Here is a 16,113-nt window from a genome sequence, read left to right on the forward strand (position 1 = left end):
TCTCAACATGCTTCACTCTCAATTCCTTCTTCAGAGAAGGAAGGCTGCCAGCCACAATCAATTTACAAAGATATCTTTGACTAAAGAAAGAATATGCCATTCTATATAAAGTATGTTGGATTTTCATCCAAGCAAGGGGGAAAAAAAATGGTAGAGAAACTTCCATGCAAGGATCTTGAGAATGACTATTTTCCCACACAGGTAGGTGTTGGCAGTGCGGTGGTGAGATGGGACAAAAATACCATGGAATCTATTAGCATACGTAGAAAGTATTTTCTTTCCCTTTTAAGTCTCTGAGCTGGATTAGAGAAGAGAATTTGCCTGTTTGAATAGACACCAACTAAATCAAGAAGATAACCATTATAGTTAGGGGTATAATCTGATCGCAAAAAGTAAACATAAGAGTTAGATAGATAGATAGATAGATAGATAGATATAGTAGTTGATTGAAAAAAATATACAAAGCTGAGGAAGCTTAACTAAAGAAAAAAATGAGTAAGATAAAAATTCTATTTTTTGCTTCCAGTTTTTTCTCTACATATCACATAAGGTAAGACTCTTTAAGTCTCTCATGTATTTGTACTCACCACTGTTTTAGATTAAAACCAAACATTTCCTGAACGGATACATTTGACTTAGAATGTTTTACCTTAAATGTGAAATTTCTCTAGATAACGCCTGAAAAGATCAATCTTCATATTAATGATGAGTTCTTCTACTGTCCACTTAACGTGTAAAAAGCTAGCTAGGTAACTGTCTTAGGGATTATTTTGATGAAACTGAAGAATCCAAGTTCTATTCCGTTATAAAGTGAAGTGATATGACAGCTACGCATGGTGTCCTCTAAATCAACAATTACTGCAGCATTATCTTCTTTACTCCATCTTAATTTAGCAGAACTCAAACCATTTTAAATCAACCTGGTACACGCATCCATTCACTTCTCGTCCAATCAAACTGGAATTACCTGTCAACAGAGAAGTACACTTACGAGTGTGAAACCATTTGACCATGTTATATTTTAATTTGCAGAGACAAAAATGACAAGCAATTTATTTACATAAAACTGTACAAAAGCAAATTAAATTATGTAAAGTATTTCATAAATAGTTGGACGAGTGTTTAATACATTTCGTCATGTTTAGCATAGTTGCGTGCATAGTGACTTATAATAAACGATGATAAATTGTTCTCTGCTTCACTATCAACATCCAAGTAGCAGAACAATAGTCAATGATTAACATTACAAACAGATCGTACCACACTGAATGCAAGTGCTTTAAAATGTAGGAAAAGTTGTCTGAAAGTAAACCCTAGGTAGCTGAAAAAAACGATGCCTCCCTCCAGATGTTACTTATACCTCTGCCTGGGTCCCAACTAACCAGCTTTAGAATATTCAGGATCATCCTCACTTTTTTTTCCCTCCTAAGGACACATTGTATATTCATCATTGATACAATATACCTAAAATTACTTGGTCTTTGGATTTCTCGGTCCTGTTTTTAGGATAGCTTGACTCTTGGCGGCTTCTTTGGGTCTCTGTGTTATTTTATTTTCTTATAAGACAGCTTCCTAGGGTAGCCTTTCAGCCAGACCTCTTCAGTACCTTCTTAGTTTTTCTTTCCATAAAAATAATGCCTCCCTTGTTTTCTGAAACTCAGGCAGCAGGCCAGTCAGAAACCATACGGAAATGATATCTGGAGGTTCAGAATGAGCATTAGATTTGAGACTGAAGCTATGGACATACACTTAAATTTTAATATACATAAATCTATAGAGTTACTCATTAATTTATAAATGTGTCCTAATGTATAATGCATGCAAAGTTCACTTGAGATTCTTGTGTACAGAAAACAAGTATGGTTGATATACTGTCCAACCGAAATGAAACAGCAGCTAAAAGAAAAATAACAACGAAAAGGAAATAAAGAACAGAAATTCGAAATCAATATTTGACCTTGCAGAATGGACTGATTTCACCCCTGATAATATCTCTCTGTGTTACTATTACAACAAATGCTTTAGCCTTCTAGTCAGAATTAAGCAGCCCATATTAATTAATGCCTTAGTTTTGTTTTATGAATGAACGGTATTTAAGACTGGTCCATTATCTGAGTTTGTCAGAAGGCAAATTTTTAATATATTATTTATTATGTTCAGAAAATAAACATGGATAAATATACAAGATCAAAAAAGTCGGGAATAGCCCATTTTCCCTCATTGTCCAAACCCAACAACCGTTTTTTTACCATAACGACAGGTATAAAAGGCACAGTTGCTTATTTTGCATTCACTCATTTATTTTTTTTTGTGTCTTTTTATTGATTTTTTTCAAAAGCACTCTATATATGGAGTGGCACCAGATTTAACCTATTCAAAATAAAAGTCATACAAACACAAAATATATTTCTGTGTCATGCCAGCTCATTATATAATAAACATGTTATGAGAGCTAATTCTACTAGAATTACTGCGAATACTTACAGTACACGGAATTTTATTCTTTCACACCCATTTTAGTTCTAAAGAGAGGATCACGAGTTAAATGACAGTGACATGGCTGTCTTGAGCATGGTGCAAATGTCATTGGGGGATGTGGATCCAATTAATCCGAAGGTCCAGTATGACCCGTATTAGCTTTATAGACAACAGAAGGGTTTCAAAATAGAGTGAAATGAGCTATCTAATGGTTTCAAGTGTCTCATGAAAGAAAGAAAAAAATGCATTAAAAAAAGTTTGTTGAACACCTGTGTTATGCAATTGAGTATTTGCTTTGTAACGTGCAAGAAAAAATATGTATACATTTCATAAGTATCTTTAGAAGTATTTTGTCTTAATAGGTACTTACAGATTATACAAGGCAGAACTGCTTTAATGCAGTTTCCTAACAAAGTACTAGAATTGCATCTTTCCATCATGTAAATAATAATCAAACATAAACATGTTCAATTATTGATATTTTAGTCCAACGTTTTTGTTTCAATTACATATCTTCTTTCATCCTAACTATTATACATAAACTAACATCCAAATGAAAACTCCATTTAAGAAAGAGCAGAAGGAAATGACCCCCCAAAAGTAGCCCACCAAACAGAGAAGTGGTTTTTAAAGATAAACGTTTTGATGACTTAATAGTGAGTTCACAACCTCTAGTCCAGGCTGCTTCACCTTATAGTCTAAGAAATTCTGTAAAGAATAAAACTATCCAAAGCTACACTATTTCTACAGTTTGCTAGAGAGCCATCAGCCTATGTCTTAACCAGGTTGCAAACATTCAGTTTTGGGAACATTTGCTCTCTTCACCTGTTATCCCCTATTCCGTCCCTGGATTGTCACTTTTGTCTGAATGTCCCAGCTCAGTCTCCAATTATGTTAAATCATCTTCTATAGAACAAATGACTCAAAATCTATATATTCTGGTTTGGATTTTTTTTTTTTTACACTGAAAAAAACTGCATATTTTCCCACATTGAGATGTACGTACAAGGAAACATATCATTGCCCAGAACTCCTTTCTTTCGTGTTCAGTCTGGATTTGTTTTAACTCATATTAAATAATGTCCAAAATCACACCTGTGACAAATCAATTAGGGTGTCACCTTGTTTCAATGTTGTGAGTCTTAAAAGAGTGCCATATTGCACAGGATCCAGAATTAATGCACTTGTGTTGTCTGAAAGAGTGTGTTAAACACATGAAAAACTACAATTGGTATTTTGAAATGTAAAGAATAAGACCAGGAAGCACAACCTGGATTCTAAAATGGTTAACAGTGAGTTTAACTTAAAAGACTGTATGCCCACATATCCTTCTTTCTCTACCTTCCCACAAATATGATTTTTAAAAGTGGACTCTTCCCTGCTAATATTCTTTTTTGAAACTAAACTTGAACCTAAACTAATCACCTACTCTAATACCAAAAATACATCACTTTAGTTTTTCATTTTCTGAGCTTTCAAAGAAAATCCATTTTACAAGAGAATGCCTGTTTCTCGGGTATGGAGACAACATAAAATAAGCTAGTGTTGGAGTATTTCTGTGGGCGCATGGGTTCGGTTGCTTTTGTTTCTTAATGAATTTCCATGTTGAGACCAAATCTACCTCATGATTTCCCTGATTTGCCGTGTGATCTTTGGCCTTTTAATGACAATTAATGACAATTGTTCCAGTTCGTTGGTAATAGTGGTGCCGTTCGGGAAAAAAAAAAAAATATATATATATATATATAATTTTTACAAGTTATAATTAGTGTAATTGACTTGTAATTGGCCAAGATTGTGTCCATACAAAAAATATTCAATGGACGTATGGGGTTGAAGTTGATACTCCTGACTTGAAAAGAACAACCTATGCCAATTTGGGACTGCAATCTCCAGCGGGGTATTGTCTAGTTGTCAGTCTCTGTTATTAGAATATGACACCTGTGAGATTCTCAATATGCCTCTTACGGAGTCCCCCTTTATAAGAACTGTACCTCTACAGGGACTCTATCATTTTGGGGGGATTGCCTTTCATGGTGATTAATCATATCCTGATGGTATGTCTGAAATACATCTTACCTGATCTGTTTTTGGTTTTGGTGGTGTTGTTGTCGTCCTTGTCGTTATTATTAGTATTATTTTATTTTCATGTTTATTTTTTTGACCAGCCGGATGGCATTCGAACTAAATCAAAGTGACAAAATCATGCTTCAGCTTAGGGATAATGAGAGTGTGTTGTGTTCTGCTAATCAGGCTTGTTACCATGAAAGAAAACTTGCAACCATCTTTTTTTTTTTTTTTTTTTTCCTCCTTGGAGGGGGATGGGGAAGAGGGATAGCAGGTGTTGGGAATAATCGGTGAAGGGGTTAGACATGCAAGTAACAAGGATGGTTTCTACATTGTACATTACAATCAGGCTAACAGTATCACTAAAGGCCTGATCTGGAGGCAGAAGTGGCAGGCAAAGCTTTGTCTCTTTGGTAGCCCCCTCTTTTTGATTAAACGGTTTTTCTTTGTAAGGTTTTTTTTTGCCCCTTATTCTCCTTCTCATACATGAAAAGAACTTTGTCATTCTCCTTTCGAGCCTACAGGTAAACTTCTCTTCTAGTGAGAGTATTGACAGGAGATGGCTTGTATTCCCCTGTTTTTGTAAGGGGAATATCCTCGGGGTTGGCTTCCTCATTTTTGCTGAAACTAGCTGCACTGAAGGTCTCATAGGACGAGGTCAACTTTTTGTTCAGGAGGTTTCTGTTGCGGTCACCCATGATGGCGGCCTCGCCATTGGCCAGCTTTTCCTGGCTTCCTCGTTCATCAACAGGCATGAAAGTGGAGAGTTTGGGCTGGCTCTTCTTCCTCTCTGGAGAAGTACGGACTGGCATCCAGCAGGAGTCTGAGTGGCCATATTCGTCACACTCACGGGTACACTTCCCAGTCAGGGCTACATCTGGAAGAGGTCTTGAATCTGAAATTCAAGGAGAAGAAAATGTTAAAGTTGGCCACCCTGCAACTGGCTTTCCTGATATGTATGAAATTGGAAGGGGGGGACATATATATATATATATATATATATATGTATATATAGATGTATATATATAATGTATATATATACATCTATATATACACACATATATATATAATATATATAATTTTTCATATTATTTTCCTTTTTTCAACACCCCGTACTTCATCATTACCATAGAGCCGTTTTGATTTCATATCCATTAAAGATAAGGTTTTGCGAAAAGAACAAATACTATGGAAAGAAAGGCATGAACAAACTAATACATTTAAGTCTGTAGGATAGATAGGTACACATGCATTTGTTACAGAACAGGGACATGTGTATATTCTCAAGTAGAAATAAAGTGCATATGTGTATTTGTATGGGTATAAATGTTTCCACACGCATAAGAAACGTTATTAAACCTAAATAGATAATTTGCTCTATTTATAAATTATCCCAGAAATCGTGTACTTTTGCCAATTGGATATTATCCTGCTAATACATTATTCATGGAATGCAAATAGGCAAAACCTTATATTTAAAATACATTCTAAAACATCAGGGTGACTCAGAAAGCAGAAGCTAAATTGACAGCACATTATTTGGTAAAAAGTAAAAAAAAAAAAAAAAAAAAAAAAGCAAAGTACAAGTAGGTTATGGATGTGAACATATTAGCAACATCATCACCTACCCCGCCCTAGCCCACACCCACCTCCCACCCACCATGTTACATGACCTAATATGTGCTGTAGGATAATCCCGTAAGTGTTCACAGAAGAAAACATTTGCCAGTGTGTTTGCTGAATAGAAATATTAGGTGAAATGCAGCGTATTGGGTAAATGCAGTCAAGCTCCTAAAGTTTTGATGAAATAGCATGTATACCTAATGAATGTTAATGCCTCGTAGAACTGGAAATGTCTTCTAGTACTGTAAAGCAAAGTCATATCTAGAGAGTTCTTAGGGATCAGGATTAGAGATGGAAATTGAGAATTATCTGAATATGTAAGCAAAATCATTAATATGTGTCTGTCTTTGGAGAATAGGTATGCATTTTCTTACTCTTGACATTTTTTAACAGACTATTTTTCTTTGAAAAAGAGAGAGAGAGAGAGAAACTGCTCTACCTCAACAGATTCTAAATGAATTGCTTCTAGGGTATTATTTAGTATAAATTTTAGTTTATTTTATTGTCAAACAAAAGAACATAATATGACTGTGCTCCAATTTATATCATACGGCATCATGTTTTCTTTCTTTCTTTCCTTCTTTCTGTCTTTCAACAAGGCTTTGCACTTAAAAGACTGACAAATCTCAACCTCTGCAAATACATTCACATCAATGGAATCAGTGAAATTTGCTTCTACATAACCTTGCGTAGATTTGGTTTAAAATAGACAAAGGGGTTATTTACACTATCCCCGATATATTTATACTGTCTGCTTCTGTCTCCACACACCATCCTCTATAATTTAACATTACATTCCTATCTGGGCTATCATTTGTATAGGCTATTTCAGAAGTTTTACCCTGCCAAATCTCCTAAATCAAAGCAGTCCAATGCATGCCATTTTTTTCCCCTGCAGTGATGGATAACTGAAATATTGACATTTGTCAGCCCATTGATTTTTGAGCCACTATGGCCTGAGATTTTTATGCTGTGTGCTGAGAGTTCAATGAGGAAATGCCAGTGCTTTTCCCAGAAAATCTACAGTGACTTTAATCTTTCCAAAAGGTAAAATGCAAAGATAATTATTTATTGTAGTTGCACATGCTGTGCTATTTGACTTCTAAGGGGGAAGACCCTACTAATTGTATCATCAAAAGATAAAGCACTTTCTTATTCATTTTCTTATGCCAAAAATTCCCTTTGTGTCTCTCAAACACATATTTTAGATGCATTTAGAAAATCAAACTATTGGCAATTTTAGGAATGATTTTTGTAATGTAGTTAGTTTAAATGAACAAAATGTGAGGTCTTTGGGAATATTTTCCATCTTGGGATGTTTTGTTTATTTGAAGCTGACTTAAATGCCTTAAGCAGTAAAAATCCTTATAAAAACGACAAGATAAGATCAGACCTATTTTATTCTAAATATTCCTTTTTTTTTTTTTTTGTCATCGCTTTAACAAGTTTAAATTTTTCTTTTTCTTGTATGATAGTGCCTCTCAAAAAAACAAGAAAGTGATCAGGAATAAAGCTACTAAAATAGGAAAAATCTCTTTGAATGTGGTCATCATTCCCTGTAAAAATGACCCAGAATGCTCTCCAAACATCTAAGTTTACTTAAGTCTCACACAACGTGTCAGTTTACTTGCACAGTGACTTAGACGTCCTCTGCTTTTGGGGGATTAATTCGTGTTTTCAGTTTTAAATTTGTGGCACTTTTTCTTTTGCTTGAGATACATTTAGAGACAGCTCGGAGTGCTGTGTAATATGCAAACAATTCTTCTTACCTGTTGTTTTACACATGTACCTGAATGCCCTGTAGTTGATAAGAAATTATATTTATTTAGATTGACTCAATTTCTCATCAAGTAGAAACGAGATACTCTTCAATTTCTTCCCTCAGCCTTTACTTCATAGTCTGGATTATTTCCTGTGAAAATCGATTTCCTCTTATTGCTTTTACCAAAGGCAACTTGTCTTCTCTGCCATCAGCCGCCTGTGGGCTGTCACGTCTCTATCCAAGAGGCATGACTTTTAATAAGGATCTCCCGTCACTTCCAAAGTCAGACACTTGATTGGGGACCACAGTGGAAGTTGACAAGCCTAATTGGCTGAGACATGTTGCAGTGTTTGTCATCACATTCAGAAAATAATCGAGAGAGGCTATAAGAGATTCATCACAAGCAATCAAAACTTCCAATCTTGATGAGTCAAATGAATCCTCAAAAGCAATGCCAATGGTTAACAAATGCAATTTGTCTTATGATGCTATTTATTAAGGGAAGGCATGAGTGGAATCGTGTTTTCCTGTGTCTCTATATTTTCTTATTTTCATTATGCAAGTCTACTTTTTTTTTTAACACAAAAGTTATATAGGGTCTTCAAGAATCATTGAAGGTACTTCTTCTCCCTTTCATAAAACGTACACTCTTAAAATGTCCTGCTTTGTGGAGTTACAGAGGCACACCTTACACAGCCAGTAACCATCTTTCAGTCTTTCATCGAAGGATGTGGTTTTGATATCTAAGAACATTATTTCACTCTTTGGTTTAGTACTACGTCTTTTAATTTGAACCTGAGTGAAGACGGGAAGTAGTTTATCACAACTCTTGTCAGTTGGCATTGAGTAAATCAATAAAAAGTAAAATATTCTGTATCAAATTAAATGGTATTCACTATCAGCATTTTCCACCACAAAATCGGTTCCTTAGAGCCCCCCTCCACACCCCTGCTTAATCATATCAAATCTTGCAAAGAGTGGATGTAGGAATGATATTCATCAGATCCTATGGCTGCTTTAGCATTGCCTGTGGCATTCCAGTTATGCTATTTACTAGAACCATCACATCGGCTTGGAGAGTTAACGGCCTTTCTTAGGCATTACGTTCATTTGCTTCTTGCAAGTCCAGCTTTAAGCCATCCTAATAGCTGACAATTTATAGCATAGAAAGTACTTTCCCACGCCCACTCTTTTTACTTATCACCTCAGCCCAAGAGCAAGGAGGGTGGCAGCAGTGAGGGGCCCAGTCTCGGGAACAGCGAAGGCCAAAGAATAAGTGTTTTGACTTTCACTTTAGTGTCGCTCATAACACCATAATGCTCCTTCTTAAAATGTAACAGCTGGGTCGTTAGAGGTCAACTGCGGCTACCCATGGCCATAAGGAAAAGCTAGAGTCTCCAAAGGAAGAGGAAAAAAAAAAAAAGTGTCTGGGCAGCTCAGGACATAGGTTCCACAAAGTCCCCAATCTTACTACTTCATGACAAAAATGGTGAGACCTCCCTAAAACCATACATCTCTTAAAGTAGAGGAAATCATAATGAATTTAAGGACTCGAGCTGTTTCTCAGAAAAGAAGTGCAGGCGTCCTTACTGGGCTCGGTAGATGAGCCGGCATGGGAAAATGCTGGTACAGTGATCTCAACGATAAGTGACCGACAGACGGTATGTGGAATCATCAGAAAGAGCAAGGAAACCCCAGATTTATGCAGGCATTTCATGTTTTCTGACGCTGTCCTATACAGTTCAGAAACCATTACAGGCATCTTTATTACTGAAGAGAACTGTGTTGTTCAGACTTCTTGAAGACAGATCTGCACCAGTAGGGATTTTCGTATGCTGAGTTATACATTCTGTCAGAATCCTGGGCACCCCCTTTACTTCAGGCCCTTGGCTTGGGGCTGAAGATACAAGGATATTTTCTGCTCCTAAGAGAAGGCATGAACATGTTGCATTTATAGTTTTAAAATATTTCCAATGAGGTTTTCTTTTAAGCTCAGTTATTTAAAGCTATCTGCATCGTTTGCTTATTTGTTCGATACACAAATTACTTAACTCTCTGATCCTGTGATAAATGAGCTGTTAGTCAAGGTGTTGATGTTCATACCATTCCTACAATTTTTTTTAACTCAAATACTAGAATATTATTAAAATTACTTGAGAAAATTCTGCAAATGAAAAATTGTGTCATTCTCTCCTTTTGGGGAGGGGAAAAACACATAGAGGCACATTTTGCTTTTCTTTCTTCTTAAAGTGTTTTCTTTTTATACTTCCTGATTTCCTGTTATACAAAGACTTCTTTTTCTAGAGTCACATCTAAATTCTGGTGGAGTTTACTGGACAATGAAAAGGTTTTACCAAAGGATGAACAACAAAAAGTAAGACAATTGGTAATGGTTTTCCAACAAATATTTTAACATTACCTTTATTTTTGTAATCCAAAAGAAAGTGTCTCTTTTACTCAAATGATTGAACAAAGGGCTTTATTTTAAAATAGTTGTAAGAAAATGATTCACTTTTGTTTTATATAATACAACTGAGTACATAATTAAATAAACCCTTTACTGGAAAATTATTACTGCAGTCAACCAAGAATACGTGTCAAGGGATGAAATCCACAAAGCTCACATGGACTTTGACTTGGCTTTTTAATGTAAATAAACTAAAGATCCCTACCTTTTATCTGTTTGGGGAATTTGGGAAAACTGAAAAGGTAAGCACATAAATAGATAATGGAGAGGGTAGGAACCATTGATGCGGGCAAGCAGTTTGTAATCCTTTAAATGTCTGAATGCTGTCTGGAAGAAGGGGAGATTTACAGTTACCTAAGTGTCACCTAGGGGTACAAAAAAGGGCTTAAGACTTTTAAATAGTGTTCCAATTTGTCACAAAATCACTTGATCCAAGCAAATTAGAAGAGGATATAAGGATGGCCCATCCACCCAACCTTAACTTCAGTCTTACCTATGGACTCCTAAGCATATCCCGATTGGGACAACGAGTTTGTGAAAAGAACAAATTTTTTTTGTCTCAGCATTGTTGAGTGCGATTCTGGGTACAGCAGGCAGAAGCTGTATGACTTTGGATGTAATTTCTCTGAGCCTCAAGATCCTTGTATTTGAGTTAATAATACCTACTCCCTTACCTATTGCAGGGATAAAAGAATTAATGTAGAGAATGCCTATGGTCTCTGGTGCAGTGTAGATGTTCAGTAAACAGTGGGTCATAGCCCCTTTAGATAATTAAGGAGGTGTATATATATATATATATATATACACATAAGGAGGTATATATATATATATATATACACACACACACACACACATACATAAGAATATATATATATATATATATATATATATATATATATAATCTCTCTAGTCTTCCATAAGTGAAAAGTATATTATTTAGGGAAATAGGAGCTAGGCTCCTTGGATTCAAAATCTTAATTTTGTCACTTTAAGGAGTATGTAATCGTGAACAAGTCACTTGATTTTTTTCTCAAGTTATTTACTTTGAGAGAGACAGAGAGAATGAGTAGGGGAGGGACGGAGAGAGTGGGGGAGAGAATCCCAAGCAGGCTCCATGCTGCCGGCACAGAGCCCGATATGGTGCTCTATCCCACAAACTGTGAGATCGTGACCTGATCCAAAAATCAAGAATAGAATGCTTAACTGACTGAGGCATCCCGACGCCCTACAAGTAACTTGATTTATTTAAATTACCTCATCTATATAACAAGTATAAGAATAAATTAACTTCTTAGGATTATGGTGAGCATTAAGTGTGTTAATATAGGTAAAATATTTGTAATAATTCTCGAACACACAATAAACCCTCAATAAATATTAGCTACTTCAGGCACACCATCCCTCATGCACAATTCTGTCCTCAAAAGAGCTTTGAAAACCAAAGTTTTGTTTTGTTTTGTTTTCCCATAAATTTACACCCCGGACATTCAATCTAAGGCTATTCTTCATCTTTATCTTATGTGGTATAAATATTTATGTTTTGCTCTAGAAATAGTGTGTTTCATTAAGAGCACTGTCTAGGTCTTAGATTTTTTTAAGTAATATATGATGCATGCATGATAATACCTTTTTTAGCATATGAAGGACTGAATTTTCAGATGTATTTGGTTAAAAGGTTTTCAGAAAACATTTTGTGGAATTAATACCAGCCATCAATCAAAAGGGCATGCATTTTGAGTTACTTTTCCTGTTGTTCTAATGTCTTTATGCTTATAGAGTCTGCAGTATACTAGACCTACCATCTGTTTAGGAAAATACACAGGTTGCCATATCCTGGATACTCTACGTCAGGTGCTTATTTATTAAGACTTTTCCAGAGAAGACGTATTCCATACGTGTCATGATGTTTGCTCCAAACGAAAAGGGAAATGCTCTATTATTTGCAGTTACCTTTCCAACCTACCCAGAACAATCTCACAATTAATACTTTTTATCTGAAAGAGATTTGCCCCTTAAGTACTGGGTTGTTACTTGCTACATTGCTTTGCCTGTATGAGTTGTAACATAAGAAGGTGCTCTGAAGAGAGGCCAAAAATTGGCAATAAACTAACCTAAGACTAAGAGGTTGAAATTTAGGAAGGACAATAAATGTAGCAGGGCAAACACCTCAGATTCAGTGCACCCTTCATACACCGGAAATAACGCAACAAAAAGCCATTCAGCAAATAAGCTCTGTAGATCTCATGATGCCTGTACATGACGGTTGTGAATTGTGGCACAAGGCCAGGAATTAATCTCCTATACACATTACTTTGGAATGTGACATCACTGATCTTATGTCAAGATCTGTACCTCTTGAAGACAGGCCAGTTTAGATGATTGGAATGTGGCAGAAGTGAAACCGTGTTATTTCCACACTAAGTTTCAAGAAGTCTAGCAACAACATCTATTGCATTTGCCCGTGGAACCCTGCCATCCCTACCCCAAGAGAACACACAATCTAGCTTCTTTGAAAATGAAACACTGTTAGAGAAAGAGACTCCCTCATAACTGAGCCATGCACAAGTAGCAGGGGAGCCACAGAAATGTGAGAAGTAATATACCTTTGTCGTTTGAAGCCCCTACATTATGCTTGTTTGTTTTTGCTTTTCTGGGAGGGGGAAGAGTTTATCAATACAGTGATGGATCACGGAGATAATGATCATGGGTGTATTTTTATAGGATCTGCTATATATAAACAACAGCGAGATCTGGAAATAACATATGCTACTTATTTTATGTCTTCTTATCATGAGTCACAAACTGACCAATATTACTGAAAGTACAACTCTTGCAAAGAACATTTTCAAAGACGTATGCACATTTTAATTAACAAGTTCAAGCTGAGGGCTACTAGAGAAAGCTCTGGAAATTCTGGGTATGCAATTATAGGATTCCACTGCACTTTCTACCTAGGAGTGTTCTAGTTCAAGCTGACATGCCAAGACAATATTAAAATGTTTAAACATGTTTGAAAGCATCAGCAACTTTTCTCTGTACCTTAGGCTAAACTCAGTTAAACAGCAATTGAATGTATCTCAAGAAGCATTTACTGCCCTGAGGCTTAGACCACTGTCATTCTGAATGTGGCATTATCATATACAGAGGAGACAGCACACACCATGTCTCAAGCAGTCTTGCTGAATCAACTCAAACAAGAATCTGCTGGTTGACACATGAAAACTGCACTACAGCAGAAAAATCTACGGTGACTGCTTGGGAGTGATCAATTTATGCGCATCAGAGATGTGATTTCACTTTGATTTCTCTCTTTATACATGAAAATTACAGGAGGTGCAGGTTACACTGAGTGGAAGGAGAAGAAGGAAAGAACTGGAAATGAGAAGATGCTCCGATATTGATCAAAAGAGTTCATAAAACTGGGGGCATTTATTTCACAAGTTAGCAATTCATTATTCCACTAAAGGCCAATTCTGGTTTTTCAACCACTCGTGCTTATTTTCTACCGCAAAAGTCCTATCTGTCATAAGTTTTTTTCTTATGTTAGAAGTTATTTGTTTTGGGTGTCAAAGTCTTTAATAATCTGATAAAAACTACAAGTATTGCCCCCCCCAGATGGAGATATATATACCACACAAAATTGCATAAGGTTTCCGTGGGGTTCAAGGTAACCAAGTTAGGATCACAATATACTTGCAGCCTCCTGGTGGATGGGAGAAAGATGGAATATTTTTTATACTTGACATTTTTTCCCCTTTGAGTTTGATTCAAAAGTTAAGAAATATTTCACAATCTGACATGCATCTTCAAAAAATAGAAATTATATGCAGTAAATAAATTATCATTCAAATACTGATGGAAAGATTTAAAACAAACAAAAACAAATTATGAAACAGATTTTGAAGAAAAAAATAACTTAGGTTTGACCATATTATTATTTGAGTTTGGTCACATAAACGTTCCAATCCGAAAGCCCCAATAATCTATAAGGCTTTATGTAAATAGGAAATTAAAGTTTGGGGATAGATTTAACAGATTGCTCATCACCAGTTGGAAAATGCATTCTTTCCTAAATGTGATATCCAACATTTGCTTCAAATCGGGGTCTTGGATTGCCAGCGACCAGATCTCCATTCACTTACTAGAAGATGGGAGGTGGATTGTTGTTATTGTGAAAACTTACACAAAAATAATGATAATCCAGATGAAGTTTTCTTTTTTTTAAAGTTAATGAAAGGTATTAGCCACTTTATAGTGGTTTTCCCGTTGCTAACACTAAAAGTGTTGCAAACATCAACTTTGAGTCACTTCCAGTAAGTCTCAAATCTTCAGTTTTCTTGTTGACCATAAAGTTGTAGAATATATACCCTACAATAAATATTAATATTACCTTTAGGAATGTATGTTTACTCTAAAACTAGTACATGAAGTCTCGATTAACCGTTAGAATATTATCTTTGGATTGTGTTCTTAAAGGCAGTGTTCAGTTTATCTTTGCCTCCCCACATAACATAATTCTGTACAAATAAAGAGGATAAAAAAATTGAAAAAAAAATCAATTAATATATATTATTTTCTCCAACTTTCTTTCCTCCAACATAAGCCACAATAAAGCATTTAAAAAAATAAGCAAGAAGTTTACGAACAGTTCCTGTACTAAGGATCTGGTATTAAATACCTATATACTGAATGCAAATGTGTTCAATAGTAAAACAATTAATTCAATATGTGGGGACGTCTTAAGTAAGAAGAACATCACTACAGTGGCTATGATGAGATAGAAGATATTTCTAAATATTGTTTTCTATGCATTATTTTGTGTGAAGTCCAGAGTAAAATAAACTATATTAAAGCTCAAATCATGTAGGAAGGAGAACTGTAATGTAATTGTGATTACTCTTTGCACGAGGGCAAATTGCAGCAATTTAGATTTATGGAAGCAATATAATTATTTTTTTTTTAATGTGGCAAAAATCACAATGTCCATGCATTTTCTTCTTCAACGTAGTGATCTTCAGAAACTATGCAATTATTCTAATGATATGGCCATTTTCAAATATACTCTCAAACTCTTTGTTTGAGATTACCTATTGAAATATTTCACAAGTTGTACAGAAAAGCTTATCTGATTGGAAGTACTTCTGTAATAACAGCTGCGTTGTAACAGAATCCCATTAGTTATTGTGATTTGGGACAAAGACGAGAAGTTCCCCCTTTGTGTTTCTTACTCTCAGGAAGTTTTCATGAAAACTTTGTTTTGCAGTGCTGTTGAGAGATGAGGTCTGGGAAGCTTTTAGTGAGTGGGAGCTGAGAAACCATTTATGGGGAGAGTTTTAAAACTGCTGGAATTCTGGCTCCTTACTCTGGTCAATAAGTTGATCAGTTGAAACTAGGCAATCACAATTAGGACTGAAAGCGTGAAGAGCGTGGGAGTGCAGGGCAGGTAAATAAAAGGAAAAGGAAGGAAAGAAATGTTCTCTGATGATTAGCAAACAGGACTCAAAGAGCAGCTAAAGTGGGGGAAATCGATGAAGTAACACTGGATCAGTCTGCTTGATTGATTTTTGCTGCTCATTGAAATGTTTTCCTTTATTTACTTCCTATTTCTTCAGAGAGTGGCAAAGTCTCACTATTGAACCTCCCTTGGAGCCTCTGATTGGCAGAGAAGCGAGCTCTGGGTATCCTCTCTTGCTTACATTACATCTTCTCATGCTGC

At 35.7% G+C, this 16,113-nt stretch overlaps 1 protein-coding gene across 1 annotated transcript in view; it reads right to left on the minus strand.

Moving 5' to 3' along the window:
* Nucleotides 1-1,012: 1,012 nt before the first annotated feature.
* Nucleotides 1,013-16,113, minus strand: part of PCDH7 (protocadherin 7) — a 420,489-nt gene continuing 405,388 nt past the window's right edge. Inside the window, exon 3 of the mRNA XM_042984807.1 lies at nucleotides 1,013-5,440. Coding sequence (XP_042840741.1) covers nucleotides 5,064-5,440 — 377 coding nt within the window. The 3' untranslated portion in view covers nucleotides 1,013-5,063. The remainder of the gene's footprint in view (nucleotides 5,441-16,113) is intronic.

This window comes from Panthera tigris, chromosome B1, assembly GCF_018350195.1.
Source record: "Panthera tigris isolate Pti1 chromosome B1, P.tigris_Pti1_mat1.1, whole genome shotgun sequence".
NCBI classification, from domain to species: domain Eukaryota; kingdom Metazoa; phylum Chordata; class Mammalia; order Carnivora; family Felidae; genus Panthera; species Panthera tigris.